Genomic DNA, 24,039 nt, shown 5'->3' on the forward strand with positions numbered 1-24,039 from the left:
CCCAGCAGCAGAGCCAGGAATCTCAGTGGAGGGCTCCACCCGCTGCCTCTTGCACTCAATTCCCGGGGCCAGGGCCATTGGGGGGGGGTTCGTTTTTTTGGGGGGGGGAGGGGGGGAACTCGGTGTGGAAACTCCTGCATTAGGTCTGGATCATTCCACACCCCCTGGTTTGAGAGGAGGTGTAATTAACCCTTGGAACAACTTCCCTGGGGCCTGGTGGATTCTCCATGCCCCACAGGGTTTAAACCAGGAGTGGCTGTTTTCTAACAGCTCTGCTCTAGGGGTTACGGAGTGGGGCAGGTCTCTGGCCTGTGTTACACAGGGGTCAGACCCGGGGATCACCAGGGACCCTTCTGGCCTTGGAATCAATGAAGAACAGGGTCAGGTGGGTGTCACATGGGGCATTTCCTGTCCCCAGCCCAGGCACCAGGCCCAGCCGAGAATAACCAGGCAAAGCGACTGGCAGAGAGGAGCACCCAGGTTCCAGGAGCAACAACATCACCTACCGGCCCCAGGGGCGGGCAGGCCCGGCCCAGCACAGGGCAGGCCTGCTCCCCACTGGGCTCCACCCACCACGGCCCATTTCAGGAGAAACCTACCAGCAAAGCGGCCCCAAAATGCATTTTTCATGGCACCCCTACCATCCTCCCACAGCATTCCCCTACCAACCCCCCACAACCCCCCCTCCCCATCCCCCCTGCGTCCCCCTGCTGAACCCCCACAGCCCTCCCTGCATTTCCCTACCCACCCCCACAGCCCCCCTCCCCATCCCCCCTGCCGACCCCCCTCAGCCCCCCCTCCCTATCCCCCTGCTGACCCCCCACAGCCCTCCCTGCATTTCCCTACCCACCCCCACAGCCCTCCCTCCCCATCCCCCCTGCTGACCCCCCACAGCCCTCCCTGCATTTCCCTCCCCATCCCCCCTGCTCTCCCTCCCCATCCCCCCTGCTGACCCCCTTCAGCCCCCCCTCCCCTTTCCCCCTGCCGACCCTCCACAGCCCCCCCTGCATTTCCCTACCCACCCCCACAGCCCCCCTCCCCATCCCCCCTGCCGACCCCCCTCAGCCCCCCTGCTGACCCCCCACAGCCGTCCCTGCCCACCCCCCCAGCGGGGCCTATCCTGGGCTGGCCGCGGGGGGCGGGGCCTGCTCCTCGAACCGCCGGCAGCGAGAGAACCCAGGCGTCCGGCGCTCCCCGCGCTCATTGGCTGGGCAGGAGCCGCCAGTGATTCCCGGCCGCAGATTCGCCTCGCCCGGCCCGGCGCGGCCCGGCTCCGGGGGGCGCGGTAGGGCGCGGCCCGCCCCGGCCCGCCAGCCAGGCCCGGCCCCGCTGTCCCGCCCGGCCCGGCGCGGCCTCGCCCGGCCCGCCCGCTGTCCCGCCCGGCCGTGGCGAAAGTGCGGTTGCTAAGGGCCGCGAGGCGCTTTACCCAGCGGGGCCGCCCCGCGCCAGGAGCCGCCGGAGCCTCCATTGTTCCGGGCCCGGCCCGGCCCCGCCGCCGCCATGGCCCCGCCGCCCCCGCCCGCCGCGACCGGGCTCCGCCGCTGAGCGCGGCCTCCGGGCGGCCGGTGAGTCCCAGGCCGCTGCCCCGCGCGGGAGCCCCGGGGTGGGGACACCGGGGGGCGAGCCCGGGGGGAGTGGCGGGGGGCACCGGGGGGCGAGCCCGGGGCGTGGGGGGCACCGGGAGGCGGGGGGCGAGCCCGGGGGGAGTGGCGGGGGGCACCAGGGGGCGAGCCCGGGGGGAGTGGCGGGGGGCACCGGGGGCGAGCCCGGGGCGTGGGGGGCACCGGGAGGCGGGGGGCGAGCCCGGGGGGAGTGGCGGGGCACCGGGAGGCGAGCCCGGGGGGAGTGGCGGGGGGCACCGGGGGCGAGCCCGGGGCGTGGGGGGCACTGGGAGGCGGGGGGCGAGCCCGGGGGGAGTGGCGGGGGACACCGGGGGGCGAGCCCGGGGGGAGTGGCGGGGGACACCGGGGGGCGAGCCCGGGGGGAGTGGCGGGGCACCGGGAGGCGGGGGGCGAGCCCGGGGGGAGTGGCGGGGGGCACCGGGGGGCGAGCCCGGGGGGAGTGGCGGGGGGCACCGGGGGGCGAGCCCGGGGGGAGTGGCGGGGGGCACCGGGGGGCGAGCCCGGGGGGAGTGGCGGGGGGCACCGGGGGGCGAGCCCGGGGGGAGTGGCGGGGGGCACCGGGGAGCGAGCCCGGGGGGAGTGGCGGGGGCACCGGGGGGCGAGCCCGGGGGGAGTGGCGGGGCACCGGGAGGCGGGGGGCGAGCCCGGGGGGAGTGGCGGGGGGCACCGGGGGGCGAGCCCGGGGGGAGTGGCGGGGGGCACCGGGGGGCGAGCCCGGGGGGAGTGGCGGGGGGCACCGGGGGGCGAGCCCGGGGGGAGTGGCGGGGGGCACCGGGGGGCGAGCCCGGGGGGAGTGGCGGGGGGCACCGGGGAGCGAGCCCGGGGGGAGTGGCGGGGCACCGGGAGGCGGGGGGCGAGCCCGGGGGGAGTGGCGGGGGGCACCGGGGGCGAGCCCGGGGCGTGGGGGGCACTGGGAGGCGGGGGGCGAGCCCGGGGGGAGTGGCGGGGGGCACCGGGGGGCGAGCCCGGGGGGAGTGGCGGGGGGCACCGGGGGGCGAGCCCGCAGGGGATGAGGGAGGGGGCAGGGTGGGTAGTGAGAGCGCTGGGGGGCGAGTGCTCGGGAGGTTTGGGGGCACGTGACAGCACCCCATGCCTGTCTCTCACCCCTCTCCCTTGCAGAGGTGACGCCATGGGGGTGGACTTTGACGTGAAGACATTCTGCCACAATCTGCGGGCAACCAAGCCCCCCTACGAGTGCCCCGTGGGCACCTGCCGCAAGATCTACAAGAGCTACAGCGGCATCGAGTACCATCTTTACCACTATGACCATGACAACCCCCCTCCACCCCAGCATACTCCCATCCGCAAACACAAGAAGAAGGGGCGCCAGGCCCGCGCCGCCAACAAGCAGTCCCCCAGCCCTTCGGAGACCTCGCAGTCACCGGGCCGTGAAGTGATGACCTACGCCCAGGCCCAGCGCATGGTGGAAGTGGACTTGCACGGACGCGTGCACCGCATCAGCATCTTTGACAACCTGGATGTAGTGTCAGAGGATGAGGAGGCTCCTGAGGAGGTGCTGGAGAATGGGAGCAACAAGGAGAACACCGAGACCCCGGCCACCACCCCTAAAGCTGGCAAGCACAAGAACAAGGAGAAGCGCAAGGATTCCAACCACCACCATCACCACAGCGCCTCTGCAGGCACCACCCCCAAGCTCCCAGAGGTGGTGTACCGGGAACTGGAGCAGGACACCCCTGATGCACCACCTCGCCCCACTTCTTACTACAGGTACCATCTGCATGTTGGAGGGCGGGGGGACTCCCTGCTAGGTTTCATCTAAGCTGTCCCCCAGGGGCTGGGGCAGGATTGTTCCCCATATTCTATTTACTAGTAGTTTGTCCAGGCGCAGTGTAGATGGTACTTGTCTGATCCTTCTCTGGGCCTCTCTGGTGCCTGTCTGGGGAGGTGAATCCTACAGATCCTGCTGCACTGTTGTTTCAGGCTCCAGGGACTTTTTCTTTTGCTCCCCTTTGTGGTGTCCCGTTAGCCCTGGACTGGGGTCTGTAAGCTGGAGACTCGGTTCCCACTTCTTGTCTGGCTGCCAAAACCTCTCTTGTTATCAAATCCCTTCTCACTGGTACAGTCCCATAGCAGGTGGAGGAACAGGAGCCTGACGGTTCCTGAGGGTATGTCGGCACTTCAGTAAAATACCTGTGACTGGGCCATGTCAACGGACTTGGACTGGGGGCTAGCAAATTGCAGTGTAAACGTTAAGGCTCTGGGACCCTCCCCCCTTGCAGGTGTCAGAGCCCTAGCTCCTGCCCAAGCCAAAGGTCTACACTGCAATTTTACTGTCTCACAGCCCGAGTCAGATGACCCAGGTCAGCTGCTGTGTGTTGCCACAGTGTAGACGTATCCTATGTCTTCCACTGTTCTGCTCCGTGTAACTGGCTGCAGAATTTGCTCCAGAATGTAAGCGTTTAAAACACAATACAAGTTTCTCCTCTTATGTGCGTGAAGAAGAGATTCCAAGTGGGACTTGATGTGGCAGCCAGCCCATGAGAAAAGCTGAACTACCCCACTTGTCTGCAGACTAATGGAGACCATTGAGCTGAACTTTGCTGTTCTGTCTCTGGAATGTGAGGCCAGCGTTATTGAATTTCTGATCCCTGTACTAGAGATCTCCAAGTCCTGTGCCTCATCAGGGTGGCTGTTTGGGAGGAGGTGAGGATAATGGCGAGGTCAGTGCTGCCCTTAGCTGCTGGAATAGGAAACCAGAAGGTCAAGCCCTTCCTCCAAAAACCAAATCCCCCAATTGGGAGGGAAAGAGACTATTCGGTCCCTTGTCATGACAAACCCAAACTGTGCTCTATGCCTTCTCACCACAGAATTCAGCATTGTTAGGTCAAATGGCCCCCGGAACACATGGGAACTTGCTTGGGGGTTGGTACCATGTTCCAAGTGATTGCCTTGTCTTTGTGAGACACCCCAAGCTTCATCAGTTGCCAAGCAGGAGCATTGTTTGGTGCAGTGTCCTTGCTGTGTTGTGCTGGCCGCACCAGCATACTGTAGTTCTGCTCAGTAACTGAGAAAAGGGGCGTGCGGCAACATCTCTCATTTCAGTGGGTTCCTTCCCCTTCCTTTTTCTCTCTGGCTTATTGCTGCTTTGTGGCCCTGGTGGTAAAATCTCCCCCTCTCGTCCCTTTGGAAGGTTAGGCTGGACTAGCTCTTGGTCCCTCCCAGTCACTCATTCCCTCTCTATGTGCCTCTCAGGTACATTGAAAAGTCAGCAGAGGAGCTGGATGAGGAGGTGGAGTATGACATGGACGAGGAAGATTATATCTGGCTGGATATCATGAATGACCGACGGAAGACAGAGGGTGTGAGTCCCATTCCCCAGGAGATCTTTGAGTACTTAATGGACCGGCTGGAGAAGGAGTCCTACTTTGAGAGTCACAACAAGGGGGACCCCAATGCCCTGGTTGATGAGGACGCAGTCTGCTGCATCTGCAACGATGGAGAGTGTCAGAACAGCAATGTCATCCTCTTCTGTGACATGTGCAACCTGGCTGTCCATCAGGAGTGCTATGGGGTGCCCTACATCCCCGAGGGCCAGTGGCTCTGCAGAAGGTGTCTCCAGTCCCCCTCCAGGGCAGTGGACTGTGCTCTGTGCCCGAACAAGGGTGGTGCTTTCAAGCAGACAGACGATGGGCGCTGGGCACATGTGGTCTGTGCCCTCTGGATCCCAGAGGTTTGCTTTGCCAACACTGTGTTCCTGGAGCCCATAGACAGCATTGAACACATCCCACCTGCCCGGTGGAAGCTGACCTGCTACATCTGCAAGCAGCGTGGCTCTGGGGCTTGCATCCAGTGCCATAAGGCCAACTGCTACACTGCCTTCCATGTCACCTGTGCCCAGCAGGCTGGACTCTACATGAAAATGGAGCCCGTCCGGGAGACGGGAGCAAACGGCACCTCCTTCAGTGTGCGCAAAACTGCCTACTGTGACATCCACACGCCACCCGGCTCTGTGCGCAGGCTCCCTGCCCTCTCCCACAGCGAAGGGGAGGAGGAGGACGAGGAGGAGGAGGAGGAGGGCAAAGGCTGGAGCTCAGAGAAGGTGAAGAAGGCAAAGGCCAAATCCAGAATCAAAATGAAGAAGGCAAGGAAGATCTTGGCAGAAAAGCGAGCGGCAGCACCTGTGGTGTCAGTGCCCTGCATCCCACCTCACAGGTACGGCTCCCGGCACTCTCCCCTCTGTCCAGACAGTCCCTTGCCTCAGGGTCCTGTGGCCCCCCCCTACAAGTACGGCCCCTTGCCTTGGGGTCCTGCATGCCCCCCACGGGTACGGCCCGCCTGTCCAGACAGTCTGTGTCCCTGTCATTAGCCCCTCCAAGCTCTGGTTTATTTCATTCCTTGTTCGCGGTGCTCGGTGGCTTCGCTGGTGGATCCGGCAAGCAGTGTGACTCTGGGGCTTGCAGCCAGTTTCCTCCGTCCAAGTTGAGCTCCTCTCCTCTGTGCCACTCCCTGAAGGTGGCTGGGGCAGGAGCAGGAGGTGGCTTCTGTTAGTCTAACGGCAGGAAGCAGCTGGGGGTTCCCAGGGTTCCCTTCCTGTTATGTTAACCTCAGGGACTTTGGAACAAACCATTGTAGAAGAAAGGGGGTACTGTTAATTTATCTGACTTGGTTTGTATTTCTCCCCTTGGCCCTACTGCTCTTTCAGCTCTTTGTTAGGGCCAAGGCCATCCTGCTGAAGAAGTCTGTGCAGAATGGACCTGGCTGCTGGGATACCATGTGAGGGTCCCAGGAAAGGCACTAACTTTATGCTTTCTGCTGGCTGTTAACCAGCCCCATCTCCCAGCCTGGAGTGGTACCTGCACTCCTCTGGAGCACAATAGAAGTTGTGGGAACTAGGAAACCCCCTGTGCTCCACAGACCCATAAGGTTAGCCAGGACCACAAGGGTCATCTAATCTCAGGATCTGTGGTGTCCTCATGGTGTTTCTCACCTCCTGTTAGCTGTCTCATGACCTGCAGTTTACCCTCCAAGCAGGACAGGGAGCATGCCAGTTGTACAGTGGCCTTGCTAAGTGAGCTGGGTAAGAGGATGAAGGGCTGGTAACCAGCAGAGCGGTGGGGCTTTGCAAGGAGATAGCAATTGCCAGACTGGATCAGACCCAGGGTCTGTCTGATCCAGTCTTCTGTATCTGACTGTGACCAGCCTCAGAAGCTTCAGAGGAAGGAGAACCCCACACTAGGGATGATCTGCCCCCCCACGTTAGACCTTATCCTGGTCTCTAATAGTTAGAAACTGGCTTAAGCCTTGAAGTTCTTGACCTCAGTGAGATCATGTGACAGAGAGTTCCACAGACTAACTACATGTTGTGTGAAAAAAGTGTTTCCTCTTATTGGGGTTGAGGTCAGAATGCCATGCAGCACAGTCCTGCAGAGAAGCCTGTCTGTCCCATGCCCTTCTCGGCTGGACTGCTGCCTTGCAGGAAACTCCCCAGCCAACCCTGAGCTGGGTCTCTGGTGTTTGGCTTGTGTGGCTAGGCACCTCTTGCTGGGCTTGGCAGGGCTCACTTGGCTGATCATGTACGTGCTTTCCATCCCTCCCCAGGCTCAGTAAGATCACTAACCGTTTAACCATCCTGAGGAAGAGCCAGTTCATGTGGTCTGCCATCTTCCGTTTAATTAAATGCCTCTTTGTTCTTGTGTTGTGATATGGGGAGAAGGGATGAACTAGGGCCTGGACAGTGACCATGTGAAATCCTAGCACGCTGGATGCCTGATAGGACTGAATATTTACTGAGTCTACTTCCTCCTTGGAGCGCATACTGTGGCTAGGAAGAGCCTGACTCCAACTCTCTCTTTCAGGCTGATAGTAGATCTCTGAGGCTGTGTTGGGTCCCTGTTGGCTGGGGAATGGATAGGCAGAAGTGGTGGGGTTTGGTTCACATGGGTGTAGACTGCTCAGAGACAGTGCTGTGGTGTATTGTGCAGGGAGAGATCTCTGTTCCTGAGCTGACGGCTTGGGGTTCTGGCCTTTTGCCGACTAGGCTGGCTCACTGCCTTTCTCCTGGTTGATTCTGGGCCTGCAGTCTCTCCTTTTGGAGATTTGACTTCTGTTTGACTCCCTGCCAGCCTGCGTGTGTGCTTGCTGCTGTCACTATGTCCCAGTGGAGCACATGGAGAAGTGATTGCTCTGGCCTGGGGCCCTCCAGTTTCTCAGAAACAGTGTGTGAAAATGCTGGCTATTACTGTGCAAACTGTGGCAACAAGTATCTAACAGGGCTGCCCTCCCCTGCTCCCTCAGAAATGCATGCAGCACGCGGGGAAGAATGGATCGCATCTAAACAGAGTGTCTGTTAGGGGCACCCTCCACCCCTTGCCCAGCCCCCAGCTCCCCACAGACCAGAGTCAGCCAGAGGCTCCAGCTGCGGAGCTGCAGGAGTAGCCAAAGCAGGGACTCTGGGTGTCTAGAGGACTGGACTGTGCGGATTGTCTGTTTGCGCCAACCCTCCCCAGTCTCTTCACCTCAGCTTTACGCCACACTGGCCCTTCACTCTCCTCTTCTTCTCCTCTGTCCCTCTTTTCCTTTTCCTTTCCATTTAGCTGATCTCCTTCTAACACTGCCCCCCAAAAGTGATGGCCCTAGCATGCTGTTTGCTGCCACCACACTGGTCACTCAGCTGGCGTTCGACCCCTTCCCCCGCCCTGGGTCTGTCTGGTCTCGTTAGACCGTAAGCTCTTCAGGGTGGCTCTGTGCTGGACTTCGTACAGCACCTGGCTCTTGCTAGCTCCTTAGCCACTGCTGTCATGAGCCTGATGGATGCCCAGGTGGGAAATAAGCACTGGGAACACATGTGCAGTACTGAGGAGAGTCAGCGCCAGGTATCTGGCAGACTCCCATGGACTATGTGTTTGAGAACTGCTGGACTAAGATTTTCCTGTACGCCCCCATGGCTGGGTCAACCTCCCAGGCCACATGGCTGCTGCCTGCACAGCCCTCCTCAAGCCCCGCCCTGCAGCAAGCCCCACAAGAAACAGGGCCCTGAGGCTGGCCAGTGATGGCCCCTCAGCTGGTGACTGACAACAGAAACCCATGTCCCTGGAGTCCCTGGGCCCTGTCACTCAGCTGGGCCTGGTGCTAACCCCTCTAGCCCCGTGATCCCCCCCCCTTTCCTCCTCTTACACACACTGATTGTGTATTGGGAGCTCTTCAGGGCAGGGACCTTCGTTGTGTGTGCAGCGCCCAGCAACAGGGCCCAGACCCAGGCTGTAGGCACTACCACCGTGCACATAATAATTGTAATTTTCACAGAGGCCTGCGAAGGCCCATCCTGTCTGCGACACCCCTGTGCAGAGTTCCCAGCCCCGCCTGCCAGACTGATGTGCAGGAGGAAGGATTATAACTGTCCCTCAGAATGCCATGGAGCACAGTCCTGCAGAGAAGCCTGTCTGTCCCATGCCCTTCTCGGCTGGACTGCTGCCTTGCAGGAAACTCCCCAGCCAACCCTGAGCTGGGTCTCTGGTGTTTGGCTTGTGTGACTAGGCCCCTCTTGCTGGGCCTGGTTTGGCAGTGGCAGGGCTCACTTGGCTGATCATGTACGTGCTTTCCCTCCCTCCCCAGGCTCAGTAAGATCACTAACCGTTTAACCATCCCGAGGAAGAGCCAGTTCATGCAGAGACTTCACAGCTACTGGACACTGAAGAGACAGTCCCGCAATGGGGTGCCTCTGCTGCGCCGGCTGCAGACACACTTGCAGTCACAAAGGAACTGTGACCAGGTACGGGGTGGGCTCTGGGCACTGATGCCCTGTGTGCTTTGTGCACCCCAGGGCCTTGGGGCCGAAGCATTTCCTGTACGTGGTGCCTGCAATTTCAGAGCCATGCCGGAGAATGGCCCGAACTGTCCTTGGGAGGAAAGGGCAGTCCCAGCTCCACACCACAGCTGCTTCCCCTTTCTCTACTCTGTTCAGCATCCTAGACTTGCCAGGCAATGACCTTCCAAAGCTCGCCGTGGGGAGGGATGCAAAGAGTGTGTCTAGCTGGCTTGGTCTCTCCTGCCCATCTCCAGCTGGCAGGGGTTGGAAAAACCTACTAGAGAGCGCTAGCCAGAGGCCAGGTGAGAGTGGGGGACCTACTAGTGAGTTCCATGGCAGTGTCCCGAGGAGAAACACAGTCCCCCATTCCTGATGCAGGGGTCCTACCAGAGTTCTGGCTCTGGGCCCTTCTTGTTCCTACCGTCTGCATCAGTCTGTCCCTAGTGGGTGCCTCTGGTTTCTGGAAAGGAGCAGGGGGTTTCTGCTCCCTGCTCACCACTTTAGAGCCTCCTGGCTCATGGGCGTCTCTTACCCTACCTCTTCTCTGGCACCCTGGGTGCTGGGATGGGGCAGAGGTCTCCCCTACTCTGCTCCTTCTCAGGTTTGTGGGCTGCTCCTGGAGAGCAGCTCCAGCGCCTGCCCCTAGCTATCCCCAGCAGAGTGAAATTCACCATTTCCCTGCTGCCCCGGCAGCGAAACTGACCAGAGTATTATTAGCTTGGCTCCACTGCCCTTTAGCAGAGCTCTGAGCAGCTGCGGAGGCACACCAGCTTTTCTACCTGCAGACTTGGCAGGCCGTGCTGCTTGGGGTCAGTGCTGGGAAGGGTCTCTCTAACCCCAGGGACGAGGAGCCTGCACTTTCAGAAGCGACTGCCCAACTTGAGACACCGCAGGGGCTTGGCACTGGCTGGAAATCAACCCATTTTTGGGTGCGCCGGGGCACCCAAAATCACAAGTCACTTCTGAAAATGTAGGCAGGGTTTTTAAAATAAAGATAGGTCAGGCCCCTCCCTCTTCACGGGGGAAAGAGTGCCAGCACACTGCCACAGGGAGCTGCTTCCCTCCATCTCATGGTCTCTGATGTTCCTGCAGAGGGAGACAGAGGATAAGAATTGGGCCCTGAAGGAGCAGCTGAAATCATGGCAGCGCCTCCGCCATGACCTAGAGCGCGCGCGCCTGCTGGTGGAGCTGATACGCAAACGGGAGAAGCTCAAGAGAGAGACGGTAACCATTGCGTGTCCCTCCTGGGAGCTTGGGGGTGACAGCACAGGCCCATCCTGCAGGAGCTGTGGGGCGAGCCCATATTCCTGACCTGAGTGTGGGGAGGGAGGGGAGCGCAGGTCCCCCCGCGGGTACTGGCTGGTTCTCCTGTCTATGCCGTGCGGTGGTGTGTGCTTACACGGTGCCCTGCCCCAGCAGGGTCTGAACGGGGGTGGGGCTTTGGGAAGTGCAGGTGCAGTTCCTGCATCTCTGCTTTTCACTGGCATTGACATGCTGAGTCAGAGCCTGTTTCTCCAGTCAGAGTATCCTGCGTGCAGCCATCACGCGGGGAGGTTGGCCTCTTGAAGCAGCTGGGAAATGGCTCCTCTTTGCTACAAAGCGGATCTCTCTGAAGTCCAGATCTCACCCTGTGAGCCTTGTCTGCGTCCCAAGGGCAGTAGCTGTCCTGGCTGGCTGTAGCATGGTCAAGGAGGCAAAAGGCTCAGTCCCGCCCTGTTCTTGTGTTTCAGATTAAAATCCAGCAGGTGGCGCTGGAGATGCAGCTGACCCCCTTCCTCATCCTCCTCCGCAGGACTCTCGAGCAGCTCCAGGAGAAGGATACGGGCAACATCTTCAGCGAGCCGGTCCCTCTGTCTGAGGTAACAGAAATCTACGAAGTAAGAACCCCCTCCCCCCAGATTTCTACTTCGCTCGAACTCAACCCCAGTCTGCCCATGCCAAGGGCAGCAAATGGTGCTCTCCAGACAGCTAGCGGGCAGCCTGGGGCAGTTAGCCAAGTGGGGACATGGGCAGCTGAGCTGAGCACAGCTGTGACTGTAGCATCGAGCAGGGACTGGCAGAGAGATTAATGGTCTGTCTTCCTCTTGTGTGTCAACGATCTCTCTGCGTGCATGGTGGGCCGGGCCAGGCCAGGCAAGCGGGGCTCCTTGCTTGGAAAGGCAAGGTGCGGTGGGACACTCAGCACGCTCCCATCCGTTCCCTTGGAAGCACTCTGTCTAGACATAGACATGAAATGAGTTTGGCCTCAGACTTCTCCCGAGCGGGTGCAGCAGAAAACACTGTCCGAGTCTGTCAGCTGTGTCATTCTCGGCCTTGTCCTGCCAGGGGCTGGGGAGAGGGTTGCACTGTGCCTGCCTGCGCCCGCTGTCCCATTCTTGCAATTCTTCTGTGTGTTTGTATGTCTTGGAGCCCTGTGTAACTGGGCTATGAAATTCCACCCCCTCCAACCCATCTGGGATTAAAGCAAGCCTCTGCCATGCCCTGGGGAATTCCAGAGCCGGGGCCGGATTCCTGCTTGCCACCGGCTGGAGGAGAGGCCTAGGGCTGTGCGGTGTGCAATGGCACCTCTGAAATACCTCTAACTGTATTGCTCCCAGTGTTGGGTTGGGCTGCAGTAGGCAGGTCCGCTTGTCTAGCCCCAGTCTGGTAGTGCCGGGGTATTGCCGTTCCCTGTGTCTACACAGAGCGGGCAGTGTTTGCAGGGTATGCAATGCCATTTGGGGCAAAGCACCAGGACTGGATTCTTCTAACAGCTGTTTTCTTGGAGCAGGTAGTTCTGAGGTATGACTGCCAGGCTCAGCTCTGACTGTTCTCCCTGTGCAGGTCCCAGACTATCTAGATCACATCAAGAAGCCAATGGATTTCTATACCATGAAGCAGAACCTGGAGGCCTATCGTTACCTGAACTTTGATGACTTTGAGGAAGATTTCAACCTGATTGTCAGCAATTGCTTGAAATACAATGCCAAGGACACAATCTTTTACCGTGCGGCTGTCCGGCTGCGAGAGCAGGGGGGAGCTGTGCTGCGCCAGGCTCGCCGGCAAGCGGAGAAGATGGGCATTGATTTTGAGACAGGCATGCACTTTCCACACTGCATCCCTGTGGACGAAGCGCTGCACCGAGACACAGAGGAGGGTGGGTACTGACACCCCCTCCCAGGGTGCAAAGGCTGCATGCAGGAGGGTCACCTGTGGAAGTCACAGCTGAGAATTTCTGTTAGATCATTGGAGGCCAGGGCAAGATTGTCCCCCCTCCTCAGCACATAATCTAGTGCCCCCATCCTCCCCCCGCAGTCTCTGCCACATCCTCTTATGTCTCCTAGGCAGCCCACATGCCCTTTCCCCAAAGAGACAGGGCCAGTCCCAGGTCAATTCTGGACCCCGAGGGTCAGGTGCATTTTGCTGGTTGGCAGCTGTGACACGCTCGCCCAGATGGAGACGGGCTTCATGGCTTGCCCCATGGTGCTGTCGGTGCGCAGGGTCAGCCTGCAACAAGAGAATCTGGTTTTTGTGGTCTTGTGCTAAGAATTCGGGGGTGACATCGTGCATATTGTGCCATGCAGGGGCCTCTGGCAAGCTGCTGTTGTGTGCCTCCAAGCCAGACTCTTCCCTTCAGTCACTGCTCCCCTCTCAGCTCCCTCCAGCAGAGCAGTGAGGGTGCAGAATGGAGGGCACTGCCCTTATCAGGGCCATCCCCACGCCCCTGCACAGGGCCAGCCTTAGGGAACGTGGCACCCTGGGTGAACTTGCATTTTGGTGACCATGGTCCCTGTGGGTCCCCCCCATTGCCCTTGGCCCCCATGGGCTCCACACCCTCCCTTCACCCCAACCCCTGCACTGTGCCCCCTTCATCCCAACCCCCGGCCCCTCCTGTGCCCCTAATCCCTGCACTGTGCCCCCTTGACCCCAACCCCTGCACTCCCCTCCTGCACCCCTAACCCCTGCACTGTGCCCTCTTCACCTCAACCTCTGCCCCCCTCCTGTGCTCCTAGCCTCTGCATCCCCCTTCTGCACCCACATGGGAAAACTGACCTGGATGCAGTGACAGGAGCTGTGTGGGGGGAGCAAGGAGCCACATCCGGGCTCCCTGCATCCAGGTCACTTTCCCTGCAGGCTGTGTAAGGAAAGGGCAAAAGAGCAGCAGCTCCTGATATCAGGTCTGTGCTGTGAGGTGTATGTGCTGTGAGGTGTATGTGTTGAGGGGAGTGTGTGAAAGACCGTGTGTGTGCTGAGTGCATGGCGAGCACGCTGTCTCTTTAAGAAAGCACTCAGGGTCAGGTGCCTGAAGGTCTGTTCAGACCCAAGCAGCTGCTGCTGGACCCATAGAGGCAGCAGATCACACCGATTCCCCCGTCCCATCATCCCAGCTCAGTAGAGACCAGGTACACAGGTGTGGGGAGGGGGAACACCCTGATATCAGTCCCCCGCACACAGCAGACAGGAGGATACGCCCAGTCCAGAGTGACCAGGGGCTCTGGGGAGGAATGGGAGGGGGGGACAGGAGCAGTGGGGCCTCGGGGAGGAGGGTCACCCCGGCTCTGGAGGAGTTATCTAGCTCAGCTTTTCGTCCAACTGCCCCCTGCAGCTCGGGTCCCTCCCCCCCTCTCCAGAGCTGCTTCACCTTCCTGTCTGCTGCCTCTGTTAGCCCAGCTAGCTCTCAGCAGGTCAGGTAGAAATCGGGCAAACCCTGCACGGCTCCCCCTTTGGCGGGCCGCCCTGGGCCACCGCCTGGACCACCCACCCGCAGGGCTGGCCCTGTCCCTGCAGTCTGGGCTGCCGGAGGAATTGCGGGGCCTGGAGCTGAGCACAGGGCCCAGGAAGTGGGGTCTCCCCAGAGCTGGGGGTGGCGGGGGGGAACAACCCTCCTCTCCCTGCTCCAGGACACCCCCGAATGAATTGATTCTTGTGTTGCTCTATCCAGTTGCAAACCCCTGTCTTATTCTTGCCAGTCCCCTGGCCCATTCAGCATGATGTGGATTATTCTCTGCATTTCTGAGGCTAAGCCTGTTCGGCTCCTCCCTTCCCAAGGAGCTCATCTCTTGGGCCCCTTCAGGTGACTGTTCTGTGCCCGTGGGTTAATCCCCTCTTGATTGCCATGTACCCTGTCCAGGAGGAAGGGAATTCCAAAGATCTACCTGGCTTCTCTCACCTATCTGCCCCTCTTTGTGCCCACAGAGGAGGTGCGGCTGTTGCTGTCAGAGAACCAGAAGCACCTGCCCTTGGAGGAGCAGCTTAAGATCTTGCTGGAGCACTTGGATGAGGTCAATGCTGGGAAGCAGAGCATCGGGCGCTCCCGCCGTGCCAAGATGATCAAGAAGGAGATCACAGTCCTGCGCCGGAAGTTGGCTCACCCACGGGATGTGCTGGACAGACACGGCCCCTCCGCCAGGGGGATTCTGCAGGCCCACCATCCCTGTGAGAAGGACATGCAGACCGACAGCGCTGCAGAGGAGAGCAGCAGCCAGGAAACTGGCAAAGGTACTGGCTAGGAGGTGGTATTGACGCTCTGGCACAGCACATTATGTCCAGGGGCTTGGCGTAACCCCACATCTGGGCAGGGCATGAGAAGGGTGGAGGATGCAGAATCAGCAGCCATGGACCTTCCCTCCCAGAGCAGAGGCTGGGGTCGGGGGAGGTCCTGCTCCTTCCTTGGTTCCTCATTAGTGTCCCTGAAGATGGCTGGGAGCTCCCCCTTGCAGCGGGGCCCCTCCCAAGGGGATTGGGAACCAACTGGAGATGCTGTTTTTCCCAGTTTTCTGGGAGGGAAAGGTCATAGAATCGTAGAATATCAGGGTTGGAGGGGACCTCAGGAGGTCATCTAGTCCAACCCCGTGCTCAAAGCAGGGCCAATCCCCAACTAAATCATCCCAGCCAGGGATTTGTCAAGCCTGACCTTAAAAACTTCTAAGGAAGGAGATTCCACCACCTCCCTAGGTAACGCATTCCAGTGTTTCACCACCTTCCTAGTGAGAGAGTTTTTCCTAATATCCAACCTAAACCTCCCCCACTGCAACTTGAGACCATTACTCCTTGTTCTGTCATCCGCTACTACTGAGAACAGTCTAGAGCCATCCTCTTTGGAAACCCCCTTCAGGTAGTTGAAAGCAGCTATCAAATCCCCCCTCATTCTTCTCTTCCGCAGACTAAACAATCCCAGCTCCCTCAGCCTCTCCTCATAAGTCATGTGTTCCAGTCCCCTAATCATTTTTGTTGCCCTCCGCTGGACACTTTCCAATTTTTCCACATCCTTCTTGTAGTGTGGGGCCCAAAACTGGACACAGTACTCCAGACGAGGCCTCACCAATGTCAAATAGAGGGGAACGATCACGTCCCTCGATCTGCTGGCAATGCCCTTACTTATACATCCCAAAATGCCATTGGCCTTCTTGGCAACAAGGGTACACTGTTGACTCACATCCAGCTTCTCGTCCACTGTAACCCCTAGGTCCTTTTCTGCAGAACTGCTGCCGAGCCATTCAGTCCCTAGTCTGTAGCGGTGCATGGGATTCTTCCGTCCTGAGTGCAGGACTCTGCACTTGCCCTTGTTGAACCTCATCAGATTTCCTTTGGCCCAATCCTCTAATTTGTCTAGGTCCCTCTGTATCCTATCCCTACCCTCCAGCGTATCTACTTCTCCTCCCAGTTTAGTGTCATCTGCAAACTTGCTGAGGGTGCAATCCATGCCATCCTCCAGATCATTAATGAAGATATTGAACAAAACCGGCCCGAGGACCGACCCTTGGGGCACTCCGCTTGATACCGGCTGCCAACTAGACATGGAGCCATTGATCACTACCCGTTGCTCCACCTGGGGCCTGTCCTGTAGGCTGATGGAACCCTTTGGCCAGTTCCCTGCAGTGACCCAACTCGCCTGGGTTAACTGCGAGGAGAGCCCAGATGGGGGCAGGGCAGGAGTCCAGGTGGTGGTGGGGCCAGGAGAGCCTGTATGGGAGCAGGGGGAAGCCTAGGTGGGGGTGGGGCTCTGGATGGGGGTCAGGCTGGGCCCTTGAGGAATGAAAGGCGGGGTGTGAGCAGGGCCAGAGCGGGAGGGTACAGGAACCTGCTGGGAGGAGTGGGCTGACCCGGCTGGGCTAACTGGGAGGGGAGGTGGAGCAAACCAAGACGACAAGGGCTCCTTTGATGTGTTGAGAAGTGAGACGGGAAAGCCCCACAGGCAGCAGGAGCTGAAACTGGACAGTCGTGGCCAAGGCATGATGCTTAGAACGGGCATCTCTAGGATTCCTGCTCAGGATCCGTGGGGCCTTGGCCACGCTGCCCAGCTAGGTCCAAAGCCGTGCTGTTAGCAACAGAGATTGCTCTCCGGCAGCCTGGGCAGCTTTTCCTCTCCTGGGCTGGCAGTGCAGCTCCGCTCTCGCTGGCCTGTTCTTTGCCTCTCCTTGGGGTGGCTGCTCCTGGGGCTGTCCCTTTGCACCCAGTTTGTCCCCAAGCGGGTTTCTTCACTTGGGGCCTTCACCTGGGCACTGGGCCCCTTTGACCTGTATTGTGTCACTAGACGGTGTCACGGAGTGTGGGGGAGTCCAGGCCCTGCACCCCTCTTCCTAGGATTCACTGAGACTCTCAGCCAGCCAGTAAAACAGAAGGTTTATTGGACAACAGGAACACAGTCCAAACCAGAGCTTGCGGGTACAACCAGGACCCCTCAGTCAAGTCCTTCTGGGGGAGCAGGGAGCTTAGACCCCAGCCCTGGGGTTCCCTGCGTTCCTCCACCCAGCCCCAAACTGAAAACTAAACAACGCCGCCCCCGCCCCCCCCCCCCCCCCCCAGGCTCTCTCCTGCAGCCTGTCTTCACATTCCTGGGCAGAGGTGTTACCTCTCCCTCCCCCTCCTGGCTCAGGTGACAGGCTCTCAGGTCTCCCATCCCCAGGACACATTCCCAGGTCAACACTCCCCCCTCCCTGCTGTGTCAATCTCTGGTCACCTGCTTCAGGCTCTGTGGGGGCAGGGGATGTCTCGCTTACCCTTTGCAGGGTCTGGTTTAAACTGTCTTTGGAGCCTGTCCTGTTTTCACCAGGTAGATTGCCTTGATGCTCTCTGCTGCACATCTGTAGATGTTTTCCCTCCACTTCCCTCTCTGAGTGTCTGGTCCCAGAGCCAGGTCTGACTTTCCTCTTTTCCTGCTTTCCTCCTTCTCACTTCCCAGTTCTTCTGTTATCTGATCCCCTACCTTCTTCCCCAGCTCCACCCGCTCCAGCTTCTGCATCCTCCTCCTTCCCCTATAGCTCTTTCCAACTGCCCCTTCGGGTGGGTTCGGAGCCCCCTCCCAGCTCGTGCCCCCCTCCTTGGCTGTCCCACCCCAGGGCAGCGTTCTGTGCTGCTGTTTGCAGGGCCTAGTGCCAGGGCAGGGTTACCACACCCCACATATTGGCACTCCTTAGCAGGGCCATGCGTGAGCGTGACCCAGGAAGGTCAGGAAAGCTGGGATCAATAGCTTTGGCAGGCATGACCTGTCCTGTTCGTCTCAGATGGAACAGCTGCCAACTCCAGAGTGTAGAGTTGGGCATTTTCCAATCCAGGATTCCCTTTTTGCTGCACCAGGTGCCCAGCATTTCATTTCCTGTCTCCTAGCTGTGCCAGGACCTGCCTGCAGCTGCCACTTGCTTGGCAGCTTTCCCCCAAGAGGCAGTTAATTGGCTGACAGGGCATGCTCCCTGCGTTGTGCCTTGGAGCCAGGCTGCAGAGGACGGAGTCAGAGGTGGATGGCAGCCAGCAGTGTTGGCTGGTCAGCTAGGCTGCCTGGAGAGCAATGCAGCAACCAAGAGCTAGGGGCTGAGCCACTGACCAGCTACAAGCTCCCCCTTCCCTGGCGCACACGAGGAAGGAGGCTTTGGGCCTGGCTGCCTTGAGAGCATGGCAGAAATTCCATCCTTCAAACCAGTCCCTGTCAGAAATAACCACAGGCCATGAATTGACTGTGGGCATGGGGCCCAGTGGGAATTCGGGGCCCTCGGGGGCTGCACGACTTTCCTGCTGCAGGCTTGCTTGGCCTTTAGCACAGGGAAGTGCAAGCTTTTTCACAAGCACTTCAGATGTCAGTAGCTTTTCAGGGGTGCAGCAGGGCTGGGCAGCTCCCAGCTGGAGCCTGAGGAATTCGGGAGATGCTGTTGCTGCTCATCTTGCTTCCTTTCGTTGAATTTCGCGTCTCTGAACACGAGGGAGTGGCTGCACCTGCTAGGGTGGAGTCTTCTCCAGAGATCCCCTCCGGTGAGGCGTCTCGGCAGCTCCGCTAACTGCCCAGGTTTGGTGATGTGAGGGCAGTGGTGGCAAGGCCCACGAGCAAGGCTCCCGCAGGATGGGACAAGGCGTGGGACTTTCCCTTCCTTACGAAGCTCTGCTGCTGATTGGAAGCCTCTTGTGCCAGCTCTGGGCTCCCCACAGCTCTCCCCTCATGCTTGTGCACACTGCTGCCCGAGGGCCTCGCCGGAGGCGGTGGGAGCTGTGGGGGCAGATCTCCAGAGCTCCCTTGGGGAGCTGGGAGTGGGGCAGGGCGGTGGAGCCTGCTGCCCAGCTTCTGAACATGCTTTCTCTCATCCTCTCTCTTCCAGGTCTGGGCCCCAACTCTTCCTCCACCCCAGCGCATGAGGTCGGCAGGAGGACTTCCGTGCTCTTCTCCAAAAAGAACCCCAAAACTGCAGGGCCCCCAAAACGCCCCGGACGCCCACCCAAGAACCGGGACAGCCAGCTAGCTGCAGGGCATGGGAGTAGCCCAATAGGTCCCCCCCAGCTTCCAGCAATGGAGGGGTCGCAGCGCCAGCGGAAAAGAGGGAGGAGCCCACGGCCAAGTTCCAGCTCGGAGAGTGACAGCGATAAATCCACCGAAGACCCTCCCATTGGTGAGTGTGGCCGCGACAGCAGCGTGGGTCGGAGGGGGCTGTGCTGGATCTGTGTGTGTGACTGATGTTGTCCCTCGCCTGGCTCTGCTGCAGACCTGTCAGCCAATGGCTTCAGTGGCGGGAGCCAGCCGGTTAAAAAGAGCTTCCTGGTTTACCGGAACGACTGCAGCCTTCCGCGGAGCAGCTCTGACTCGGAGTCCAGCAGCAGCAGCAGCAGCAGCGCGGCCTCGGATCGCACCAGGTACCGTGCCCGGGCGGCTCTGCTCCGGCTGGCCCCGGGCCTCGGGCACTAGGCCAGCCAGGGGCTCTGTCCCAGCGGCTGTACCAGGAGTGGGTCCATCAGCCTGTTTGTAAAGCCCTTTAGCAGTGACCCTTTCAAGGCTGCAGCACCCACCACGGCTGCCCCTTCCTGTCACATGCAGCACCCAAAGCCACGCATGTTTGTGACATGCCTGCTGAGGAGCAGAAGGCCCAGATGCTGGGACTCGTTGGGCCTGGCATGCTATAAGTCTGCCAGCGCTCAGCCCTGCCCTGCGGGTAGCTGTCAAACAGCCCTCTTGGTGAGGCCATGGCTGGAGAGCCCGAACCAGAGACCTGCACAGAGGCTGCTCCCGCACGTGTGTCTGCTGGAGGCCAGCATGGACTGGGTGGATTGTGCCAGTTCCTTTGTCTCTGTGGATAGAGGGACCCCAGGCCTGCCCTGGAGTGAAGACCCAGGCTGAGTGGGGGGGCCCCATGCCATCTGGGGGAACCCTTCTCACTTAACCACTGACTCCCCCTTTCAAAGGCACCTGGAGAGCCCCATATCTCAGGACACTATTGTGGGCAGTTCTTCTGCCGAGTGCTGTGGGCTCTATTCCTGAGGGCACTAGCTGGCCGCCTCCCCAAAGCGTGGGTGTCCTAAGGTCCCTTCCCACCACACAAACATGCACGCACACAGTGCCTGGAAGGGTAATGTGGCGCCTAGTAACAGGACTGCTCCCCTGCCTTCCCACAGCACGACGCCCTCGAAGCAGGGCAGAGGGAAGCCCTCCTTCTCCCGTGTGAACTTCCCGGAGGACAGCAGTGAGGATACCTCTGGAACGGAAAACGAGTCGTACTCTGTTGGTGCTGGGCGAGGGGTGGGTCACAGCAGTGAGTATCTTGGGCCTCGGCCAGCAGCCTCCAGCTCCTGTCGCTGTCTGGAAGCGTCAGTGCTAATTCTTCCCCCCCTTTTCTTTGGCGCAGTGGTGCGGAAGAGCATTGGGCGTGGAGCCGGGTGGTTGTCGGAAGACGAAGACTCCTCTCTGGATGCCTTGGACCTGGTGTGGGCTAAGTGCCGGGGGTACCCATCGTACCCAGCACTGGTGGGTACAGCAGGCTGCGCGTCCTCTCCTTTTGCTCCCCCTGCAGGATCCGGGGCCTGGCAGAACCTTTGCCTGACTCACAGTGAGGGACTGGATGGACTCTCTGTGGCCAACAAGCTGACACTCTTACTGGATGGGCCAGAACCCTGGGAATCCCCGCCCCTTGCACCCAAATGATCTGCACCCCATGTCACTACCATCCTTGGGCCAGTCCGGCTGGAGGCTTGCTGCTCTTGTGCCGATAGCAGGCTAGTCTCCCTGAGCCCTGTGACTAGTGGGGGAATTAAGGGGCTTCCTGCTTCCCGTAACAATTAGGGCTAAAGCACATCTGCCATTTGCTCCAGTGTGCAAATCCTGTGGGGGACCCCTGTTCTTGGGTCTTATACTGAGATCTGGGGGTGGCCTCCGGTCTCCTCTGCCCCCGGCCTCCCAGAGAGAACACTTATGCATGGTCTTCACTAGGGGCATGGAACGGCTTCCGTATGAGGAGAGATCAAAAAGACCGGGGCTGTTCAGCTGGGAAATGAGAGGACTGGGGGGATGGGAGAGAGGCCTGTAAAATCGTGACTGGTGGAGCGGGTGAACAGGGAAGCATCATTTGCCCCTTCACGTAACATGGTTAGGCAGCAGTACTTCTCGCGTGGCACTCGTTGCCAGGGGATGTGAAGAAAAGTATGACTGGGTTCAAAAAAAGAACGATATAAGTTCATGGGGGCAGCCCACCAACGACAGTTAGCCAGGGTGGGCAGGGACACAAGCCCGGGCTGTGGGTGTCCCTAAACTTCTGACTGCCAGAAGCTGGGCGTGGGCGATGGGATGGATCATTCAATAACTGCCCTGTTCTGTTCATTCCCTCTACAGCACCTAGCCACTGCCAGAGCCAGGACACTGGGCTAGCTGGACCATTGGTCTGACCCAGCACAGTCCTGATGATGATGATATGTGAACCCCTTTATAGTGTGGCCTGCTGGCTGGCTCCCTCAGCTAGTGATCCTGGCCCCAGCTGTTCCTCAGTTCTTAACTAGTCCTGCTTTAGTTAGCCCCAGTGGTGGGTCTCAGTGCAGGCATCGCTGGGTGGCGCTCTCTGGCCTGTGTTTTGCAGGTGCTCAGATTATAAAGTTCCTTCTGGCCTTAAAACCTAGCAATCAAACCTCAGAAGGTGGTTCTCCAGCCTCAGCTCTGAGCGTGGAAATACCCCTGTCCCTGCAGATCTGGTCCCCAAGGTGACGGGAGGCTGAGCTGTGGGCTCTAGGGTCTCCAATACGACTTCACTTGTGAGTCCAGTGGTAGGCGCAGCCCCTGGGGAGCTGGAGGCTCTTCTTCCCTGAGGCTCTCAAGATCATTGGTTTGTTAGTATTGGGGCATTGCCTTGGAGCCCCAGTTACAGACCAGGCCTCTGCTGTGCTAGGTGCTGTATGCACAGAGCCTGCCCCAGTCAGCTCGCAGTCTAAACAGAAGAGCAGAGATGACAGAAGGAAACGATGAGTCTGTTGGTCAGCATGGCAGGCAGTGCTCTCGGCACACCAGCTGCCTAGCTGCTGTCTTGTCAGTGATGCCAGAGGCCCATCGCGGAAGGCAAGGAATTGCAAACACAAGCATGAGCTAAGGCTGTTTCTGAAGTGGGGATGTGAGCTGGAGAGAGCCCCTGTGGCTTAGCCTGAACTGGTTGTGGTGTTGCCTCTTTGCACACACCTGCAGCCCCTTTGCTTCAGGTTGTCACGGTGACCGACAGGGCGCTCAGGGAGCTGGTGTCAGCCAGCCGCTTTCCAGTGCAATCACTGACACGGGGCCTTTGGGTTCTAAGCACAAGACTTAGGAATGAACTGTTCAAACCAGGTCCTGTTGGGTGGGGTTCCAAGGGATACTGCTGCCAAGAGCTGAGCCGGGGGGAGGGAGCGGGGGTGTGAGAGCGGATTATTAGGGGCCGGGCAGCACTCTGCTTGTTCCAATCCTGATTCTGCCTTTATGCCCCCCAGGAAAGACTTTCCTCAGTGTCTTAGTGGGGCTGGTGAGGGCTTCTGTGCTCCCCCTCCTGCCCCTTCCCTGGGATCTCACCTTTGTCTCCCTGCTGGTTTGGCAGATCATTGATCCGAAGATGCCACGGGAGGGTATGTTCCATCATGGCGTCCCCATCCCAGTGCCTCCCTTGGAGGTGCTGAAGCTGGGAGAGCAGATGACTCAGGAAGCACGAGAGCATCTCTACCTCGTCCTCTTCTTTGACAACAAGCGCACCTGGTAAGGCCGGGCCAGGGCTTTCTCCTGATGTGTGCCAGCTCTGCACCCCCCAGCAAGACAGAGCATGGCCTGCGGGGGATGGGGTGGTGAGGGCGAGTCAGTGAACTCCACCAGGGAGGGGGTGGGGTATGCAGATGATGGGAAGCCTCAAATGAGGTGTGATGTCCTTTCCTCCAGGCAGTGGCTGCCCCGGACCAAGCTTGTGCCACTGGGTGTGAACCAGGACCTGGATAAGGAGAAGATGCTGGAGGGCCGCAAGTCAAACATCCGCAAGTCTGTGCAGATCGCCTACCACCGTGCCATGCAGCATCGCAACAAGGTGCAAGGCGAACAGAGCAGTGACTCCAGCGAGAGTGACTGACACCAGCTGCTCCCTCGTTGATCCACTGGCTCTGCTCATGGCTTCTCAGTCTCAGGGCAAACAGGGCTCTCAGTCCTGGGCACTTAGTGCAGCTGGTCTGCACAGGAGCAGGGGCTTGCCCTAGTCACTGGGACAGAGAGCGTGCTCCTGAAAGCAGCTGTGGCTGAGCACCTGGCGCTCGCAGCGCAGGAGTGAGTGTGTTAGAGCAGAAGCAGGCAGAGCTGTAGCCTGCTGCAGAAGGCAGTGCCCAGCAGTGCCCTCTGTACCCTCCCTCTTTTCCAGCTGGCGCTGCTAGAGCCTCCCCTCCTACTGTGCTGCCCTGCCTGGCCCTGCTCGGTCTCGAATTTCACATTCCCAGGGGCATGGCCCTTGCCCAGCGAGGCCCGGTTGCCTGGGGCTGGTGCCTCGCTCACTGAGCACACCTCCAGCAGGTGAAGTTCCCATGCCCGCAGGGGCACTGTAAATACTGTACAGGATGGAGAATTTAAATTATTCTCATTTGTAGCCCGTTTCAGTGTCTTGGGGGAAGCATTTTGGTACAAAACAGCGCTTCCTATCAGGGCCCTTCCAGCCTGCGTAGCCCGGGCCATCTCTTTGTAACCTTCTTACTCGCACACTTTGATACGGGAGCTCTTGGGATCGGCTGCGCCCTGCCCGCCCCCCCTGGACTCGCGTCTCCTCCCCGCCGCGGTCGGACGCTCGTTTGTATTTATTTGGAAGGAAGAAAATCTATTGATTCTTAGAAAATAAACCGTCTCTGGGGACCCCGGCGTGGGCCTGGTGCTGCGGGCGGAGGGGCGTGGTCCGCCCAGGGGTCCCTGGGGGGCGGGGCCTGGGCAGTGCCAAGGGGCGGGGCTTA

The 24,039-nt window shown here is 59.6% G+C and overlaps 1 protein-coding gene across 5 annotated transcripts; it reads left to right on the top strand.

Moving 5' to 3' along the window:
- The first annotated feature begins 1,532 nt into the window (after window positions 1-1,532).
- Window positions 1,533-23,918, top strand: BRPF1 (bromodomain and PHD finger containing 1). 5 transcript variants are annotated; one of them, XM_074957265.1, is made up of 14 exons: window positions 1,535-1,565; window positions 2,742-3,350; window positions 4,836-5,795; window positions 9,195-9,351; window positions 10,480-10,611; window positions 11,118-11,264; window positions 12,211-12,523; window positions 14,563-14,865; window positions 18,951-19,238; window positions 19,332-19,479; window positions 20,236-20,372; window positions 20,466-20,584; window positions 22,665-22,819; window positions 23,001-23,185. In XM_074957265.1, the coding sequence occupies exons 2-14, from the start codon at window positions 2,752-2,754 to the stop codon at window positions 23,035-23,037; spliced, it is 3,495 nt and encodes a 1,164-aa protein (XP_074813366.1). In that variant the 5' UTR covers window positions 1,535-1,565; window positions 2,742-2,751; the 3' UTR covers window positions 23,038-23,185. The 5 variants fall into 5 exon arrangements, with proteins under 5 accessions (XP_074813361.1, XP_074813362.1, XP_074813366.1 ...); XM_074957263.1 differs by having other exon boundaries at window positions 1,536-1,565; window positions 22,997-23,917; XM_074957264.1 differs by having other exon boundaries at window positions 1,536-1,565; window positions 11,118-11,246; window positions 22,997-23,917.
- Window positions 23,919-24,039: the final 121 nt, after the last annotated feature.

This window comes from Natator depressus, chromosome 7 (assembly GCF_965152275.1).
Source record: "Natator depressus isolate rNatDep1 chromosome 7, rNatDep2.hap1, whole genome shotgun sequence".
Lineage (NCBI taxonomy): Eukaryota > Metazoa > Chordata > Testudines > Cheloniidae > Natator > Natator depressus.

Coding starts and splice junctions, on each gene's coding strand:
- BRPF1 (XM_074957260.1), top strand. CDS start 2,752: ATGGGGGTGGACTTTGACGTGAAGACATTCTGCCACAATCTGCGGGCA. Junction 3,351..4,835: donor CGCCCCACTTCTTACTACAG/GTACCATCTGCA, acceptor TGTGCCTCTCAG/GTACATTGAAAAGTCAGCAG. Junction 11,265..12,210: donor AGGTAACAGAAATCTACGAA/GTAAGAACCCCC, acceptor CTCCCTGTGCAG/GTCCCAGACTATCTAGATCA.